At 42.3% G+C, this 20,902-nt stretch overlaps 1 protein-coding gene and 1 non-coding gene across 3 annotated transcripts; one reads left to right on the top strand and one right to left on the bottom strand.

The window, feature by feature from the left end:
• Positions 1-3,178: 3,178 nt before the first annotated feature.
• On the bottom strand, positions 3,179-19,798 carry zfyve21 (zinc finger, FYVE domain containing 21). 2 transcript variants are annotated; one of them, XM_071512376.1, is made up of 8 exons: positions 19,645-19,798; positions 17,258-17,308; positions 15,601-15,769; positions 13,438-13,513; positions 11,771-11,862; positions 11,289-11,342; positions 7,877-8,007; positions 3,179-6,942 (listed from the first exon to the last, which is right to left on the bottom strand). In XM_071512376.1, exons 1-8 carry the CDS (start codon positions 19,768-19,770, stop codon positions 6,907-6,909), a joined length of 735 nt encoding a protein of 244 aa, XP_071368477.1. In that variant the 5' UTR covers positions 19,771-19,798; the 3' UTR covers positions 3,179-6,906. The 2 variants fall into 2 exon arrangements, with proteins under 2 accessions (XP_071368477.1, XP_071368478.1); XM_071512377.1 differs by lacking the exon at positions 11,289-11,342.
• trnak-uuu (transfer RNA lysine (anticodon UUU)) lies at positions 18,366-18,438 on the top strand. Its single transcript has one exon. It is a non-coding gene; the product is annotated as a tRNA-Lys (tRNA).
• Positions 19,799-20,902: the final 1,104 nt, after the last annotated feature.

Raw genomic sequence — 20,902 nt, 5'->3', positions numbered from 1 at the left:
CAGGCCAAATGAAAGCAATTTATGCTCTGTAAGTACTGAATGTTCATTGCTGCAAGTTTCAAAGCTACTAAAACCAACCGAGCAACCAACCAATCAAGAAGAGTTTCACAGTCTAAATGCCTTAATTAATATAACTGTTACAGCTATAAGTCTGTAACTCATGGCATTACCATATCCACAGCAGAGTGAGTTCCAGTGTATTAATGGTTTTCCTGCTCTGCAGCACCAACGATCGGGTGAAATACATCATGGCCTCATGCTACATCGTCATCTTCATCCTGGGTGTAGCCCTCATCTTCAACAACCTGCTGTTCAGCATATTGCTTACTAACTTGGAGAACTCCAAGTCCGAGTCTGAGTCTGAGTCCCCGTCGTCTGAGTCCCTGCCGTCTGAGTCCCCGTCATCTGAGTCTGAGGTCAGTCAGCTGAGTTTGGTGTTACTGCAACCGGGCTGTGCTCCCCAAAAAAGTTGCAACTCACAGCACTGCAGAAAAAGAGCAGCATTGAGTTTATTTAATAATATGCAGTAAGTCTTCCAACAGCCATTCCGATTGGTCGTCTACCTGGCCCACTTCACCGTACTATTCTGTGTACTGTACTTCTTGCCCTATTATGCTGTGCAGTGCCACCGAAATATATAAAATGTACATATCACCAGGGTCGGGGCGACTCGTGAACCGAACTGAGGATGCACTACCATGCATCCTCAGTTCAGTCTCCCTCACCTCCCTCTCCTTCACCTCCCTCTCTCTCTCCCTCACCTCCCTCTCCCTCTACTTCACCTGCTGCCAAAGGAGGAGGGAGGTGTGAACGACGAGAGCGGCCTCAACAAAGAGCCGCTGGCTGCCCCCCGCCTGCAGAGCCTGAGCGCCGAGAGCCAGCAGGAGCTCACCGTGATCCTGGAGGCCATAAAGCGGAACGAGGAGGAGTACGAAGAGTGCGTCACAGAGCTGCGGAGGTAGGGAGCCGGCAGCAGAAACATATTGACATCCTACATTTTGATTAAAAAAAAAGTCTCCCACCTTTTTTCGCCTATTTACAATTATTGGTATTAACGTATTCATTTCTGCGTTCCATCGGTATAAGTTTCCTCCGACCGGATTCCGGTGTTACGCTCGTTCAAACTGAAAGGTTTAATTAATATAAAGAAAGCGATTCACTTAAACACAATTCAGCAGCATGACTAGTTTTTTTTTAGAATCTGCTTTGTTCTCGTTTGTTTATGTGCTAGAAGTGTGATTCTCAGACTTGTTCCTCCATACAATGGCAGTGAATGGAGAGAGAAAAAAAAAACGCAATTCTCCAATCTCCTCTACTGGAGCAACAGATGACAGAGAATCACTGATTTTGGGGGTTTTATCATGGCCATGAGGTAGAGGATGTGAGAACATGAGGCACCATGGTAGCGGGCCCAGTGCAGCACGAGTAACTCACACAGGATAGAATGAGAAGTGTGAAATAGATCACGGTCCTGTCTGTCTACACCTTTGTCTTTGAGAACATTAAAATTAGATGACTGTGCTCAGGTTACAGCGCATACAGGATATTATGTCAGTATTCACGGCGTGCACGTTCCCTCCTTTGCCCAGCATCGTGGCGGAGATGCACGCGGCGGCGATCAGCCAGGGCCAGGAACAGGAACGCGTGGGGGAGGACGCCGTGTAGCCGGGACCCGCCGGAAACATGGCGTCCACACTCAACACCATGGAGGAGGTCAGCTGAGAAGGCCGATCACGGCTCTGCTGCTCATCCTGTTTCACAAGATTAAAGCAACGTTCCACTCGGTTTTAACACGGGGGCTATTCAGGACTTGACCGCCATGAAATCCAGAATATAATCTCCTCACCAAGATCAGATGCAGCTGGAGGAGTTTGTAGCGTTCAGATTTTTACTTCTCGTTCATTTGAATGAGGCAAGAGAACAGACTGAAAACTGACATTGAACACGTTGGGGAACAGATTCAACATCAGATCCTGCTGCTGTGATTTTCATCTGACTGTTGGTCCAACGTTTCAGAACAGAATTTCACCAAATAGCAAATTTAGTGATAGAGGAGAACATAGTGGAGGGATACCATTTAGGAGAGATAGTTCCTGTTTGGGAGACCGGATCTACTTTGATTTTTAAATTCTATTTTTAGTGTAAACCAAGAATAGAAATGCAAAATGACGACAGACCCAGGATGCTTTGTTGTCTTAAAAGCAGGAACTGATGTTGAATCTGTTCTCCAACGTGTTCAATCTATTTTCATGCCTCATTCAAATGAACGGGAAGTCAAAATCTGAACTCTACAAACTCGTCCAGCTGTATCAGATCTTGGTGCGTAGTTTATATTCTGGTTTTCATGGCGGTCAAGAGACGAATAACCCCCATGTTAAAATATTGCTTTAAGCTTCTTTTTAGCACCTGACTGTATTGATGAGAAGATGAAATGGAGTGTTAGATCTAGTTATGTTGCAGGCTGCATCAGGACAGCAAGGTCTATCTTAACTTGTGTGTATGACCACCATCTGTGTGTGTGTGTGTGTGTGTGTGTGTGTGTGTGTGTGTGTGTGTGTGTGTGTGTGTGTGTGTGTTTCAGGCTCACTCCATAGACTCAGACGATCCGATCCTGATCCAGCAGCACCTGAAGACTCTCCAATAAGACAAAAGACCATGCAACTCATCTGCTAAACAGGAAATTAGGGAGGTTTTAATTGCTTGAGACTTGACTTGATGCATGAAGAGAAGACTTGAGACTTGGCTTGACTTGACTTGACTTGAGTTCTGGTGACTTGGGACTTGAATTTGACTTGTACTTTGATGACTTGAAAAGGTTTCTGAAGTCTTGACTTGAGATCTTGTGTTTGTGTAAATGACTGAGATTGAAAGTGATGAGATTTGTTCCAGCAGACGACTGAATTTAAATTGTGTTTTCTGAATTTGTATGGAATGATTGAATTTATTGAAGTTGAAACTGATTATAGAAATCAAATGATGCTCTTACCAAGTTTTTATCCAATTAAAACCATATTGCATTGAAAAGTCCTAGATATTTAGTTTTCTTTAAGACATAAAGTTGATACTGGACTCTCGATTTGTTCTGACTTGTTCTACATTCAGATCTCATTAAGGAATGAAAACATGCAGCTCTTTGTTTAAGAATCCCTGCTGTAAACAAACGAGAAACGCCACAAACTTATAAACACTTGATTTTATTCTCAATAAGATAATCAAACAAAGGGTGTACATCATTTTCAGCATAATAAATGAAGCGGCGGGATAAAAAGGACCGTAATCGGTGGGACCGTAAAGTGCAGGTACAAACACTGGCTGAGAAATGACTTGGTAATGTTCAACGTAGTGCAAACTTCCAATCTGAATTAATAATGAACATTAAATCATAAGTGAAGACGTCGCCTGCTGGGGCTGCACAATTAATCGTTAATAACTATAAATGGTGATTTTAGGAAGAATATCGGGAATCTCAACATTTAAAGCTGCACTGGGCAACTTTGCATGTTGGAGCTCTAAATGGCAGAAATACAAGGTAGACTGGTGCCATTTAGATGAAACTTGGGAGTGATGATGCATTTTGGCACTGTGTTCTGGGGCTTAAATTCAGTTACACTGATTGGCCTGATGGGGGCGCTGCAATTTGAAATCTGTAAGTCAAAATCTCAAACTTTTAAAGGCCATAACTGCTACCAGTGGTCCAAATTTGATGAAACTTGGAGGGACGATGTTTACTTGTTTCACTTTGAATGCTGCAGCAGACATAAGTAGCAAAAAGTACAAAGAAATAATTTAATTCCTCAAATCATTGAGGCTAATAATTGTGATTGCAGCATCAAAATAATCAGGAATATGATTTCAGTCATAATTGTGCAGCCCTCATGTCTATCTTCATCACAGACAGAATGCATAATGGATGTGAAGACGGACAATCAGACCAATGGGGTGATGAGAAAAAAAAAAAAAAATTGCATAACTTCATAATCATAATACCTCTGAGACAACATCAAGAGTGAAGTGACCACACAGACGTCTGTTTACACAAAACCTCCCAGTCTTCCTCCGACCCAACTTGTTCTGATGCCCCAAACCAAATTACGAGTGATTTAAAGTATTCTTAGGTGAGCAGCATTATAAAAAAAAAAATAATAATAATTACATCATTGGGGATGGGGTGGGGGGGGGGGCAATATTGTCAACTTAATACAGAAAATGTTTTTATTTGGTATGACATGAATGTATGAAAAGGGTAAAAGGCCAACAAACCCACATGATAGTGTCAAAGTCAGAAGTTGGACATTTTCAGTTCGTAGGTCAAAATTGTTCCAGCTTGGAAAACCCAGGGGAGCAAAATGGATTTTCTTTGCCCAACGTAAAAAATACTGTTTCCTTTTGCAAAAGCCAAAGTTAAAGTCAATGATATTTGGTCATCTCAGCGAGCTAGTCAGCGTAGAAAGTTAGCAACTCTAACTGCAACTTTACGTCTCCAATGTGTGTGTTTAACCATTTACCACACAGGTGTTTTAATAGATGTAAGGTCATGCAAGGCTGAAAACTGATCATAAATATGTTAACAGTAACATTGTGAGATAAACTGCGTCTGGGAAAACTCTGCTTTCCTACTTGGAGTTCTGACTTGAAGGGCCGGTCCGCTGAATTTTTCCTTATCAGAAGTCTGAACTTCTGACTTTCAGAAACCTCTGGACCGCAGCACTGGGGCAGACGGTTAGATCGATTTTTCTTCCACTGGCTACAAGGGCTGTGGGACAAGTCACTAGCCTCTTTCACTACTTTCCGAGACAAATAGTTTTAGTTTAGAACAGGACCTGTGAGCCTGTGAGGTGGTAGTTTTCCCGTCCTGCTTGTGGCTCCGCAGATCAGTTATAAAAAAGGGAAAACGACCGACAAAAATCAAAACAAAGTGTTCAGGCCTTTGCGTAGGAAAGAAACAATTACTGTATACAAGTGCTACAAAAACTATAGTCATACTTCAGCTTTAAAAAGTATGTAAGTACATACACAGCGTTCTTGTGTTAAAATAGGAATATTTAACAAAATAGTTCATACAAAAATTCGATACATGAGACTACATTTAAAGCATTTATTAAAGTGTTGTGTGTGTGTGTGTGTGTGTGTGTGTATATTTCACTAGAATCAGTGAATAGTCTGTAGTTCCCTTAGACAGCGAGGCCTAAGGACGTAAATCTGCAAATACTTGTAGCAGAGAGCTGAGTTACAAACAGAATGTACAAGAAGAAAAAAACAAAACACTTGACTTGAACCAGATGACACTGAACCCACATCTCATTTACCGTAAAACTCCTAATAATGAGCGCCTCGTCTCATAACAGCCCGAGAGGAAAAATCCACCTTCAGAAACTCTCACACTGTTGGATCTCACCAATCTGTTGATCTTCAATGCATTCCAGGAGTTATTTTGTGATGAAGAGTTGTAATTTACTTTTCTGGTGAACCCACTTTCCCTCCTAACCTGCCTCGTCTACTTCCACTGCAGTTAGTGATTTACTACATTTCCCAGAATGCCTTTTGACAGCCCCAAGAGAACGGGTGTGAACTTGTTGCTTTCAATCAAAAGGTCAGAAGGTGAGCGTATGGTCATATAAATATAACTAGCCAACTAGTTTGTGAACATTGGGGCGTGTTTATGGCTGTGGCCACGCCCCCTTACTCAAACCCCAACCCGTCTCTCTGCTGCAGTGCATTCTGGTCTCTCTCCTGCTCCTGTGGGTGGAGAAATTGGTCTCTCTCCTCTTCTACGATGGATTTCTCCCTGTATGATTGTTGAACATCTCTTGGTGCAAAATGGCGGCTCTAGAAAGAAGAAGCCCTCCCTCTTTGATTCTGAGGGACTGACACCAAAAACCTGACGCTTACCGCTGATGTTTTAGATCGCTGGAACATTTGTAGCTACACTGGAAATATCTGCAAAGTATATCAGCAACTGATGTTTTTTTCATCAGTGTTGAAGTGTTTTAAGGTGGATTTTTGCTTTAAAGCTGTGTGAGACCATCCTTCATCTGGAAGATCTGCGTTCTGACCTCTGAACTCCCTGGAGGCGGGAAGTGAAAACAAAACTTCCCTTCGGGGATCGATAAAATATCACTCTGATTGTTTCTGCCAGGAAATAAAAGCCTCGCGGACACACACACACACACTTACAGCAGCATATGAGATCATCGTGTCATCACGAAATGACTGGGCGACTACTGGAAGTTTTACGGCGTCTCTCGACCGGTGACGAGCGGTTATGACGGGTTTGACCTCGATGATCACGTTTCACAGAATATTTACCGTTAAAAGTTCAAGCTCAGTGTGAAAAAACAGACCGTAGGCATCATGGGATCATGTGGGACGTCGGGGGCCGGGCCACAACAACAACTTCCAATTCTCAACTCTGAGAAAGTAATGGAACAGATATTGATAACGGCCTCCCAGAATCGACAGATACCGATCGGCTTTGGAAAACATTCCTGCTGCCGCACTGCTCAGCTACTGACATTTTAATGGAGAAACGTCACTGTTGCATGCCCTGATTTTTAAGTATTAAAAAACAAAGACGAATAAAGAACGCTCTGAAAGACGTAAAAGACGAAAAAGAAAAAATAGGAACGATCAGCCTACTTGTGGTAAACATGACGGTTATAGAGGTAATAAAGTTTCTTTTCTACAAACATTTCTTCCAAAAAATTACCGTGATAAGAACTGGCATCGGGAACTGATGAGGAATCAAATGGATAAGCAGAATCAGAATTGGCGTTAATAAAATCCAAACGATACCCGTCCCCAGCGAGGCGGGGAGAAAACACTTGGGTGTGTGCTGCCTGGAGGCTCCGTCTCTCCGTCTGTCTCTCCGTCCGTCTCTCTCTCTCTGTCTGTCCGTCTCTCTGTGCCTCACTGGTCCCGAGCCTCATACAGCAGTTTGGCCGCCTGTGGGAAAGACGGACAAAGATGGAGTCTGAGATCGAGATCAGTGGGACTCCATTTGCACCTGGTACTAAACTGGGAAACGCTTTGTTTTCTGGGTGGACAAATTTCATAGAAAGTGAGCTGTTCATTTCTTGGGAAGTTTCCTGGAAAGAACCATGAAATGATGAAGCAGTTCTATAGAAAATGTCAGCAGTCGATAAGATGCTGTACATTTCTAAAAGAGTTTCCTGGAAAGAACTGCAAAACTATTTATTGGAAAAATAGCAGGCAATTTGGTCACCCGAGTCATTATTCATATAATTATATGATATAGTTATTTGGTGAATTCCTTCCTCTAATTTCTAATTTAATTTTTTTTTCTAATTTCATGGTTCTGTCTTGGAAACTCCAAAAGAAATTAGCAGGTTCAACAGATCCTGCTTTTAAGACAGCAAAGCATCCTGGGTCCTTTGTCATTTCACATTTCTATTCTTGGTTTACACTAAAATTAGTATTTAAAAATAAAAGTAGATCCGGTTTCCCGAAACAGGAACTATCTCTCCTAAGTGGTATCCCTCCGCTAAGTCCTTTTCTATCAATAAAAATGCTATTTGGTGAAATTATGTTCTACAAGGTTGGACCCAAAGTCAGTTTAAAATCACAGCAGCAGGATCTGATGTTGAATCTGTTCACCAACATGTTCAGTGTCAGTTTTCAGTCTGTTTTCTTGCCTCATTCAAATGAATGGGAAGTAAAAATCTGAACGCTACAAACTCATCCAGCTGCATCTGATCTTGGTGAGTAGTTTATATTCTGGTTTTCATGGCAGTCAAGTTATTCATAACCCCCATGTTAAAATTAAGTGGAATATTGCTTTCATTCACACTTAATTGAATCAAAAACAAACAAAACAGAACAAACAACAGCAGTGTGATGTTTGCCTCCAGCTGTGTACCTTGTGCATCGCAGCCAGCCACGCTGAAGCCACCTTCTTGTCCTCCGCCGCCTCCATGCGGAGCTGCTGGGAGTCCTGGGAGCCCATTGGTTTGTAATGGAGCAGCATGCCGCTGGCCCGTGAGGTTCCTCCTGCACACAACACACACACACACACACACACACACACACACACACACACACACACACACACACACACACACACACACACACACACACACACACACACACACACACACACACACACACACACACACACACACACACACACACACACACACACACACACACACACACACACACACACACCTTCAGTAAGACAAAAAGACTGATGGGACTAAACTGTTTCTCAAAGAAGATTTAAACTATTTCTCTGTCTTTTGAGTTATAAAAGAAGACAGAAACCATTAGGCAGACCGTTCAGATGGTTAATGACCCTTAAGTTAGGCAGTGGTGGAAGAAGTACTGAGATCTTTTACTTCAGTAAAAGTAGCAATACAACAATGTAAAGATACTCCATTACAAGTAAAAGTCCTGCATTCAAAATCTTACTTAAGTAAAAGTACATAAGTATTGGCAGCAAAATGTACTTAGAGTATCAAAGTAAACATACTCATTATGCAAACTGTCCGCATTTAGAGAGTTATATTTTTCATAAATTATTGGAATATTACTACTGATTTATTGACATACATGTACATGTAAGCAGCATTTTAAAGTTGTCAACATGAAGCTAATCTTAACAGTTTAGCTATACTTTTGGGTAGTCTAATCTATAACAATGCTATTTTATAGTTATTTTATATAGATGATCAAATGTTTTAAATATAAAATATTGATCGGAAAAGCAACTAGTAACTATAGCTGTGAAATAAATGTAACGGTGTAAAAAGTACAATATTTCCCTCTAAAATGTAGTGGAGTATAAGTACAAAGTAGCATAAAATGGAAATACTGAAGTAAAGTACAAGTACCTCAAAATTGTACTTAAGTACTGTACTTAGTTACTTTCCACCACTGAAGTTACGGCTGTTATTTTTCTTCACAAGGCACTTCACAAGTTATTTAATGCAAACAATACGTTCTTAGATAAAAGAAATGAGGGAAACTGACAGAAAAATGGAAAAGGGGAACAGTGTGGCAAACGCCTGGTGAAGAAAGACAACCGAAACTACAAAGTGTCGGGTCATGCCTTTACCAGTAATGGCTTCCTGTATGACATCATAATCCTGCTGCTGCTGTCAGCGTTTTGACCGAACACAGCTGTAGCAGCGCTGCACCGCCTCAACATAACAAGACATCAGAAACACTCAGTGCATGCAGACTGCTCGCAAATACACAGATGCAATAACAACCAAGTGTGAAATAGACGTCAACAGAATAAAAACCGTATGAATTTGAAGATTATTGATTATCTATGAGGAAACAGAAGAGAGACACACTCCGACACGGCCTTCCCAAACAAGATGAATGAAAGATGAATGAATGTGTATACTCGTTTTAGGATGGAGGAGGTGTGGACTGGACTGGAAATGCTCATAATCCCACTACTGTAACTGGAGAGCGGTTTGTGTGTTTGTGTGTCCCACCATGGAGGAGAGGAGAGGAGAGGAGGAGACAAGGAGAGGAGAGGAGGGGAGGAGACAAGGAGAGGAGAGGAGGAGAGGAGAGGAGACAAGTTGAGGAGGAGAGGACAGGACAGGAGGAGAGGAGAGGAAACAAGGAGAGGAAAGGAGAGGAGAGGAGCCAAGGAGAAGAGAGGAGAGGAGAGGAGAGGAGGAGACAAGGAGAGGAGAGGAGGGGAGGAGACAAGGAGAGGAGAGGAGGAGAGGAGACAAGTTGAGGAGGAGAGGACAGGACAGGAGGAGAGGAGAGGAAACAAGGAGAGGAGAAGAGGAGAGGAAAGGAGGGGAGAGGAGCCAAGGAGAAGAGAGGAGAGGAGAGGACAGGAGACAAGGACAGGAGAGGAGGGGAGGAGAGGAGAGGAGAGGAGAGGAGGAGAGGAGACAAGGAGAAGAGAGGAGTGGAGAGGAGAGAGAAGAGGAGGAGACAAGGAGAGGAGAGGAGACAAGGAGAAGAGACAAGGAGAGGAGAGGAGACAAGGAGAGGAGAGGAGAGAAGGAAAGGAGGAGGTTATAAATTCTAGTGTTCATAATCCATCCAGCGACAGACAGGTGTTCTGCAGGAGTCGGGGCAGAGATGAAGACATGCTCACCAACAGTCAGGCTGTGGATCCCAAAAGCACCTTAGCACCGGCAGCATCATGGTTTGGCTCACAGTGAAGCACAAACCATCTTCAAGTTATTCCTCACGATCTAGAACAGTTCAATCAACGTTCACAAACCGATAAACAAGTCCCCAGAGGTTCATTCATTTCCCGTGGAGCTGAGCGACCAGTGAAACCCGGGCGAGCTTTTTCAGCAGAGGAAAGTCGGCCACGGATGAATTGTTGCTGTGATTTAATTTCACTAACAACAGTTCCACCTGGCACCTTCAAAACGGAGGAGAAGTTGATTCCAGCCGTTCAAAGCTTCCCAGTTCTACACAGTACAGCTTATATTTGAAAGACGACAGGAATGAACATCTCTAAAACGAAGCTTGGAGAACAGCTGCATCCATCACTGGGGTCGATGGTAATCTCTGTTTAGTCATTTTACTGATTTTTTTCTGTTTATTTTTAGATTAATGCAACCTAATTAGTGCTTGCTAGCTAGATGCAGTATGTTAACTCATCAAAACACTGACATGGTGTTAAAGCAAAACCAAAGCAGCTGAGCTCAGTGATTACCAAACCACAGAGGAGGAACTGATGAGCGAAATCTGCTGCTGTAGTGTTAGGAGGGAATGAAAATCTGCAGACTAATCAGTCCGCCATGGCCCATGGTTGAAGATAGGTTAAAAAAAAAAGAAGGAAAGTCCGCTCTACCAAATAAATACAAATGTTTATTATAACGCACAGCAGCAGGCCGCAGCAGGAGGCCTTCATCAACGAAAAGGCCTGGTGATGAATAAATATTTGTTTTTATTTGGTAGTGTGGACTTTCCTCACTGGTTTTTGAACCTGTTTGCACAAGAGTCTGCACCCTGAGGGCATCGAGAGGAGTTTGAAGGCAGCTTCAGTACAAAAATATTGGTATCGGCCTTCAAAAATCCACATCAGTCGAACCCTAGATTGGAGAATCCTACACCAAAGGAATAACATATAGGAAGATGCCAAGATGCTTTTGGGAATCCGGGTTACATCATGCATAAAGTATCTGAGAAAACAGGATGTTCTCCTGTTTTCAGGTAGCTTTACACACTCAGACTGAGACCCAGGGGAAACCAAGCTGTGGAAACCAGACAGGGGGAGCAGGGACAAAAAGAGTGATTGACAGGGAGGGGGAGACTGGGTGGAGTTAACCGGGGCTAACCTTCAGAGATATAGTGACTGTCCAGCAGACTGGTGTAAGTGTGAATGTCATTCTCTGAGCCCAGAGGGAGAAGGGCCGGGCCGCCCGAGGCAAAGCAGCAGAGGGAGAGAGCGTGTTAATACCAGAAATACCAGAAGGAAAATTAGGTTATCGGTGTTAATCAATCAATCATTCAAATGGTTAGGGAAAAAACAAGACAGACACAAGAATTTCCAGTACAGCAGAGGAGTAGAGGATGTCTCGCTTCATAATTTATGCTATGAAAAGAAGCAAGAAGTTATTTTCTTCTGTCATAAAAAGACTAAAAAAATATCACTAAATATAGTCAATAACATGCATGACGTTCTAGTCTTTACAATGTGATTTTTGAGGATTTCCTGGGTTTTTTTTTCTTGTAGACATGTAACCCCCGTTTATTTCTAATTCCTGCCTTTTTTTTGTGTTCTATTTGAAGTGACGGTCGGTCCTTTGCAGAGCCTCACCTCCCGGGCTGGTCCCGTCCGTCAAAACCTGCATGCTGGAGATCCGAGACAGCTCCACCTCAAAGTGGCTTTCGCCGTCGAGGAACAGGTACCTGATGGGTGGGGAGGGGTGGGTTGGTGGGGGAAGGGGGGGGGCAGTTGAGGGGGTCAGACAGAGAGACATTTGCTTTGCTTCCCAAGCAGCTCCTGTGGGGGAATTGTATGAAGAAGCTCAGTCTGGTTGGGTGTTGTTCAAGTATCAAGTTGTAGAAGCTAGAGCAGGTAGCTGGTGAATGTTGCTGCCTGTCTTATGGCGCCGTAGATTTATGACGGTATAGCCTGATGTTTTCTTTGGTACTCATTGGTGTGGTCATGGATGGATTACTGAGCGGGCCGACCGGGCACAGGCCCAGGGGCCCAAGAACTCAGGGGGCCCCTAAGCCAGAGCCTGATACATGATGATGCTGTCACTAACTTTACATTTACTGTCCTGCAGTCGAAGGGCTTAGTCATTTATATCAACACCAAAGCCCCAAAATTCCCCCTATAATAACCTAAATATTTGTTTTGAAGGTGTCACCATGGCTCTGTCACAGTGAGTGTTCCCCTCAGTTCATCTATAGCGCTTTAGCAGTAAAGCGCTGCATTATTGTCCAATACCATGCAGCTACTGTGTGGCCATACAGTAGATTTTGGGGCATTGCAATTGCAATCAGAGGCATTTTGCATTTTAAAATATGTTTTTGTAATTCCGTTGTAATTGTGTATTTAGTTTTGTCTCCCATAAGTGCAATAACAAAAAAAGATAATAGGCATAGCAATATTATATAGCCTACGCAATGAGGGCATACAATAGTTTTTTTATGTTCATCTCACTTTTGTATCTACAACTGTTTTGAATATGAATTCGAATGCAATCTTTAATAGCCTAGTATCCTACATATGTTATCATCTTTCAAAAAAGATAAGCTGATCGGCTTCCACTTTCATTTCCATTCTCAGTAGATTAACGGGTGTGTTAGGTAAGACTATTTTATGATTCGTTTAGCCTTCAGAGGTCTACCTGCTATTTAATTAGCAACATGACTTGCATTAGAGCTGACTTAAACAGATTCCAAAATTATTTTTAGATAGGTTTTTCTAACGTGCTGTTGGCTTTGAGTGTGTAAATTCTGAGCTGTAAATCCTGAGTTGAGATTCAGGTGATATCGGCTCTGCGTATACTTGTGCTGTTTACTTGTTGTGGTAGCACAGGGGTGGGCCTTAGTAGGTATCTGTGCCCAGGGGCCCTTTGTCTCACAATCCGCCTATGGGTATGGTAGTATATGATTCTGTTAAACTCTGAATTGGGCCTCTATAGGAATGCTCACCTTGGATTATAGCACAAGGGATATTAACATCATATCCTGTGTATTGATAAATGCAAAAGCAAATGGGCACAACATACAAAGACAGAGCAAGGCCAAAGTCTGAGGTAGATAGATCAAGGCGGATACAAAACGGATGCAATGGTTTGAGATTTTGATGATACGATTATAGTGTGAAGAAAAAATAATCACGGTTATACGTTTTTTAATTTGAATTGAACTGAAACATTACAGGTGTTGTCTGCATCCGTGACCGCCACAGAAAACACAATCATTACTTTACTTGCCGAGATGCTCTCAGCTGACTGCCAGTGACACTACCTGTGGTTGTTGGAGAGACGACACATCATGGTTTCAGACTTCTCCGACGTTCCCAAGGTGACGACAAACGATCCGCCTGGGGAAAGAAAACAAAAAAAAAACCTCAGAAAAACTCACACGGCAAACATCTGTCCCTCAGCGATTCATAGAGTATCACAACGCGAGTAGAAACATTTTTATTTAGTCTCCATCTTTGTCACTCAGCCTCACTGTGGTGTTTCTGCACTGCACTTCCCACAGATCACCTGTCAATCAAACAGTGTGGGCGGAGCTTGGACTTTCTGTTGATGCAGTTTGGGTTTCTCTTCTCTCTGTCTGTTCAGCCATGGTGGCTACCGCTGCTCATGCTAACTACCCAGTTCTTCTTCTTCTGTTGATTCCAAACAAACCGGAAATAAAACGCATTAGTGGAAACGCTTTATGAACTGGATATAGGTTGGATCACTGTTGAGTTATATCCAGGGTTCTCACACATTTCCCATTTCAAAATCACTTTCCAGACTGAATTTTGTGACTGGATTTGAAGATTTTGGTATGTGTTCAATATAATGTATTCACTGCTCATGACTGGGCACTTTGTCTAATCTAGGCCATATCGCTCTATAGTAGGGCTGAACAATTAATCGAAATTTTATCGAAATCGCAATATGGCCTACTGCAATTTTCAAATCGCAGGAGGCGCAATATTTGTTAAAGGCAAAATGTGTCAAAATACCATTTTAAATTAAATACTGTCATGCTGCAGAGATGTCCTGGCCTACACATCATATTCTACAGACTTAATAAAACATCTTTGTTTGGTACAGATCCCCGCAAAAATCACACCATAATCATTGTAATACGTTTTTCAATGAAAATGAGAATAATGATGTAAAAATTGCAATATCAGTCAAAATAATCGCAATTAGATATTTTTTTCAAAATCGTTCAGCCCTACTCTATAAATTACAATATGTGAAACGGTGTGTGCATCAAAACTGAACAATGTTTTTGAAATGCGTAAATCAATAACTTTTAAATACGTGGTAATGATCAAATTCATTTTCCATACTTTCCAGACAGGTCTAAGAAAGAACCGTATATCCTTAGAGACATTTATTTATTTAACGGATTATAACTTTAAAATGTACAAGGCATCTTTGTTTTCAACAATCCATACTTGTTTCCAACTGAGCTATTGATAATGCCGTCATCAATAAAGCATGCGGGCCGGCTGCAGGCATTAAGCTGCACCAGGCTGCTAATGGATTTTTCATTAGGAGCCTGGCTGAGTGACACTGAGTGCTGCTGCTCATTCACACACACACACACACACACACACACACACACACTGACCCGCACTAAACAACACACACACACACTGACCCGCACTAAACAACACACACACACATAGACCCACACTAAACAACAGACACACACTGACCCACACTAAACAACACAAAACACACTAACCCACACTATACAACATACGCACATACACAGACCCGTACTAAACACACACACACACAGACCCGCACTAAACAACACACACACACACTGACCCGTACTAAACACACACACACACACCCAGACCCACACTAAACAACACACACACACACTGATCCGTACTAAACACACACACACACACACTGATCCGTACTAAACACACACACACACACACTGACCTGCACTAAACAACACAGAACACACTAACTCACACTATACAACACACGCACACACACATACACACACACTGACCCACACTAACCAACACACACACACTGACCCACACTAATGGATGGATGCACTTTGCAAGATTATTTTAATGCCATTTCTGCTTTGTTTGATGGTGTACTGTTTGGAGTGACAGGGTGTGTGCATGCATGTGTGTGTGTGTGTGTGTGTGTGTGTGTGTGTGTGTGTGTGTGTGTGTGTGTGTCATGTGACAAAGGCCCTGGCTGATGTAAAATTCCAGGACTTTTCTAGGACTTTCCATAACTAAGTGGGAGCGCTTCCAGGACCTGAAAAATGCGATTCTTCCTGGTTTGTTAAAGTTGTTTTTCAGCTCAGGAAATTGGGAATAGGGCCAGGAAAGAGGAATCCAATAAAAGTGAAGGCCATGGTTTTGAAAAAGCACAAAACAAAAGCTAGTACCATTACAGAAACAAGCAAACATGTTTTCACCTCCCATGAGCACTTTGAGCTGTTTGTCGTAAAACTCCATCTCCTTCTGGGACACCAGGCTGCACTCGCCGCACTGCCGCACCGGATCCACGAAGCACATGCGGGGCAGAGCCACCTTCTTACTGCAGCACTTATCACAGAAACACCGGCCGCACCGCCGGCAGTGGTGCTGCCAAGGAAACACACAGGCAGTTAAATCAGTCATTCTCAACCTTTTTCATATCAAGGACCCCTAATTTAGTCCACATTAGAGCCAAGGACCCCCATTTGATGAGATTTTGTCTCTTGGATCCAAATCTGAGAATATTTTTATTGTTTGATATGATTTTGTCCAGAATCCCATGACTATCTGTATTGTAGGTAGAGAGATAACAGAGAAACTATGATCAAAACAGTCATTCTTCTACATTCTCTAATAGTGTTAACTTCTTGTAAATGAAATAATCATGAAGTTTAACAATTCATCAATTTGCTGGGGACCCCCTGGAACCCTCTCAAGGACCACTGGTGGTCCCCGGACCCTACGTTGAGAACCACTGAGTTAAATGACGCATACAGGAATCAGTCTGTGGGCTGCAGAGTCTTACTTTATGCTCCTTTAAAAAAAGGGTTTAAACTTTGAGACAGGGTTCCCAACTTATTTTATCATTCCAAAACGCGTCCATTGATTCATACTAATTTTTTCCAAATTATTATTTTCAAGTTTACCAAAATGATAAAGGCAGTATCATTATTTAAAATGTCTCTTCCAAAATTTGAATGATAGTTTACAATTTTCCAGAACATTTCCAGTCCTGGAAAACAAATTATCAAATTCCATAACTTTTCCAGGATTTTCATGACCGTGGGAACCCTGTTTGGTTTATGTAAAGGACATCATGTGCAGCTCAACATCAGGAAGTTGGTCTGAACATTTTGACAAAGTGCTTATTCAGTGATTCACTTTTACAGTAAACCAACCATCATTTCCATGTAGAGCTGCAACGATTAATCGATTAATCGATTAGTTGTCAACTATTAAATTAATCGCCAACTATTCTGATAATCGATTAATCGGTTTGAGTAATTATTTAAGAAAAGTAAGTCAAAATCCTCTGATTCCAGCTTCTTAAATGTGATTATTTTCTGGTTTCTTTCCTCCTCTATGACAGTAAACTGAATATCTTTGGGTTGTGGACAAAACAAGACATTTGAGGACGTCATCTTGGGCTTTGGGAAACACTGATCCACATTTTTCACCATTTTCTGACATTTTATAGACCAAACAACTGATCGATTAATCGAGAAAATAATAGACAGATTAATCGACAATGAAAATAATCGTTAGTTGCAGCCCTATTTCCATGTCTTATTTTAGTGTCAAATGTACAGCTGGCAGGTAAAATAACGAAGGTGGCAGGTGGATTCTGGATGTACCAGAGGTTCCTGTCCTGATCATACGTCAAAACATATTTCCTACTGCTACTGTGTTAGCAGCAGACACTCCTTGGACAGAAATATGTCACCACAGAGCCAACAGAGTGTGACGCTGCCAAATGCATCTCAGGTTTCACAACAGACAGAAGAAACAAGCGGCTCAAATGTCGTCAGCGTTAACTGTTTTTTCTTTCCTCTGTAGATAGTCAGATAAAGTCGTGGTTTTCTGTGGCTCTCAGACCTTTCTGGTGATGAAGTCGAACTTGGCGTCACACTGCATACATCTGGGACACTGGAACAGAGGGGAAAAAACAGGATGTTACGCAACACACTGTGCCCGGGCGAGTTCGGGTTCAGCAGCAGCCGGACAAGACAACAGGAGCTCAATCACAGCAAGAATAACAGGCTGACCTGAGCTGTGTGTGTGGAGGTCACAGGAGTCCCAAGTCCCAAGTCGTTTAACCGAGACCTTTTTAAATAATTTTGTCTACCAGCATCTGTATGAATCAGATCTAACCTGGACAGATCTTCTCAAACTAAGGCCAAAAGCAAAGTTATTTTTTTTTTAAAACTTGTTAGAAGACATTTGATTGAGTTAAGGTCAAATGCTTCACTTTAGTTCTACTTGTTTTGTACTGTTGTGCCATGCATATGTATTTCATTCACACTTCTGTTTGTTTGAGCTTGTCTTTAGCCTTTTGATATGTAAGAGATTGTTGACTGTACAAATTTTACTTATCTTATTAATATTTCTGCTTGTCTTTCATTTTTGATTTTACTGTATCCTGGTTTTAAACTTTGTGCATTTGTTTTGGATGTGTATTGTGTTTTAGTGGGAGCCCAGGAAGAACAGCTGACACCCGTGTCTCCAGCTAATGGGGATCCTTATCAATAAACAAATAAACCTAATCAAAATGGTTCATGGGCTAACAAGTATGGATACAAGAATGTTTAACATGAAAATGTGGAGTCCCTGGGATACAACACTGCATGGGAACTGGCAGGGTCAAAGGCTTGTTTTCCACCGGGGCGACCCGGGCTAAAACTGCCTGCACTCACAGGTCTGCAAGGCACTTTGGATAAATCCACATTCTGTCACATTCTGTTAGCTTTCCTGCCACTGAGGCATCCATTAAAGCTAAAACACACATCCAACTTTCACTCCCAGGAAGTTGCTGTTCCTGTTGCATTACAATCACATTAAAAGAATTTACCTCTTGAAAATAAACCAAGGGGATGTAAAGCGGTGAGGTGACACAAACTGCCATAATGAAACCACTTATATCCAGTGTCAAGTTAAAGATTCTGTCTTAGACTGGGCTTCAAACTACATGTCAGCAAAACTTAGAACCCGGATAGCTCAGTCGATAGAGCATCAGACTTTTAATCTGAGGGTCCAGGGTTCAAGTTCCTGTTCAGGCGGTAGCTTTTTCCCGAATTTCCCGTAGGAGATCAATAAAGTGTAATGTTAAATGGAAATACAACCATGAAGGACTGGAACTTAATCTTCCCTTGCTGCCTCCATAGATACTCTATGAAAACTTGTTTCTGATCCCTCTAGGTGTGTTTACACCTGTGCTCAGATGTGTCTGGTGTCTTGTCAAAGCATAATGTTGAAAACTCTTCTGGCAACACAGGTGCTGGGTAATGTGCAGAGGTTTGACGAGCTGCCACAGTGTTTGGCTGACTTTTAGCCATGACAGAGACTGCTCTACTGAATGATAGTAAGTTATTTATAACTGACAATCCATCATCATAATGGCTATTCCTCCCCCAGTCTGTTCCACCATTACAGAAACATTTGGTACACAGAAAGAGGCAGATGAGAAATGATTAACTAAGTTAACAGGACCTGACTGACAGAGCCAGGGCAGAGAGCCTGTGAGCAGCCAGTGACAGCTGCTGTTTGTTCCTGCTGTCTGTCATGTGTGTCTCCTGCTGTGATGCAACAGCCTTGACGAGACAGAGAGCTATTGTAGCTACAGTGTGGATAGTCAAAGTGTTTTGCATGGCATGGGCTGCTAGCATAGCAGCTCCATCAGCTAGCAAAAGGTAACAAGCTAGCCAACTGTGGCTGCAGTTGTTAGCCAAGCCACAAACAATGGATGCATTGTCACTTCATCAATCTGTTGTAGCTTCACATCATAACTGAAACACACCGGTGTTTTCAGGCGTATCTGAGCATTTAACTCTGCTTCTGACAGCTAGCTGTAACAGTTAGCTGTAGCTAGCTAGTTTATCTGCCAGGCTGGCTGACCGTGCCTGCCTGCAACGCCCAGTCCGGGGGCCAAGTGCGATGTCCAGAGCTGCGTCAAGTTAGCCAGGGACAGCCAGGATAACACCGGAAGTTAAGCGATGTTACCGCCAAAATAAAAGCGTAAATTGTGTTACTCGGGAAAAGCGTTGAGGTATCTAGCCTCAATACGCGTCGCGTTAGCACGCACCCTTAAATACATTCTTGATTTTCACTTTGATACTTGGTATTATTCGAAAACGTCGCACGTGTTCACCAATAAGGTTTTGTATTTTGAAAACGTCAACCGGAGTTCCTGTGTGTTTATTCTGGCTAGCTTCACACTGCTGTCCGGATGGCTGTGGATCTGAAATAAATCCCGCCGCTTCTCTCACCTCTTTATCCGGGACCCACTGCGGCTCGTCCAGCGAGAACGGGCTGTTGAAGGCGCCGTTCTCCGGCACCATGCGAAGGCCACTCGGGCTCCGGACTAGCTTTTTGCCATCAGGCACTGAAGACATTTTCCACCAACAATTCCTCCTCGTACAGTAGCGACTCCCTCTCTGTCACAAACTCCTGGACACGCCCATCCGCCTGATTGACAGGGCGTTCAGCAAATGGCTGCGGCCGTTGGTGTCACGTGATGCACTGGGCGCAGATAGTTGTTTTGGTTTTTACAACCTCACCCATTGGCTGAGAGTAAAACACTGATGATGAAATGAGAAAATTATTCGTAGTTTGTTTTAGGAAGGAAATTTGAGCCTCTGGAATGTCAAAAAAGTTCATTATAAAGGTGTAGTACTGAATAAATGACATGTTCTAATAGGGAAACTGGAACAGTGAAGGTGTTAAAGCTTCAATCTGCAACTTTTCTCCTAAAGACAGGAAGTGTACTGTTAGCCCCGCCCTCCTGCCCCAACACCTGTCAGTCATCTTGATGAGCTGTCATCCTCCAGGTTTACTGCTGCTTCACTTTGCTTCAAAAGGTGACTTTATAGTCATTAAATCAGATTGGAAATTAATTCTGAGCATTATTTAATACACAAGTACAAGTCACTTTTTTTTCTACCAAAGCATAAACAATGTCAGCCTGTCTATTCAAACATTTGACTTATTGAAAAACAGACAGGAGGCTGGAAAGCTTCAGATGTTAAAGTTGGGGGTTTGATGCTCTATGGAAAAAAAAAATGTCTTTTCATCATGAGGAAAAAGATCCAAGAAACTCCAAAATATGTAAAAAAAAAAAAAAAAAAGAAGAAAAAACCTGATTAGCAATACTGATCTCAGCCAGAAACACGTTGAGCACAGTTTTTGCAGCTTTTCATAATGAATAGAAAATTAGAATAAAGGCTTTTGAACCTATTTTGCATCTCTGTTGCTGCAGAAAACAGTTGAAGTAGTGTCTGTACAGCAGAGGGAGCTGATGGAGCAGACTTCACCCTCTGTGCCACAGCTTTTCTTCACCCAAATCTAGTCTGTTTCCCCAACACCAACCCAGAGAAAACCCCTCCAACCAAATATCACATCAAATAAGGACAATTAGAAATAATCACAGTGGAAAAGACAATGATTTTGAGCATTTTATTCTTCAAATACATTTACGCCATACAATATTCTGCTGGACAAACATCACTACCGTTCAGGTAAAAGGGG

The sequence above is a fragment of the Centroberyx affinis genome, unplaced genomic scaffold (genome assembly GCF_046629955.1).
Source record: "Centroberyx affinis isolate AG114_WGS23_722 - 3 ecotype Tasmania unplaced genomic scaffold, CSIRO-AGI_Caff_v1 ptg006247l_1, whole genome shotgun sequence".
NCBI classification, from domain to species: domain Eukaryota; kingdom Metazoa; phylum Chordata; class Actinopteri; order Beryciformes; family Berycidae; genus Centroberyx; species Centroberyx affinis.
The sequence above is the reverse complement of the archived record's forward strand: the minus strand, read 5'-3'. Positions and strand labels throughout refer to the sequence as shown.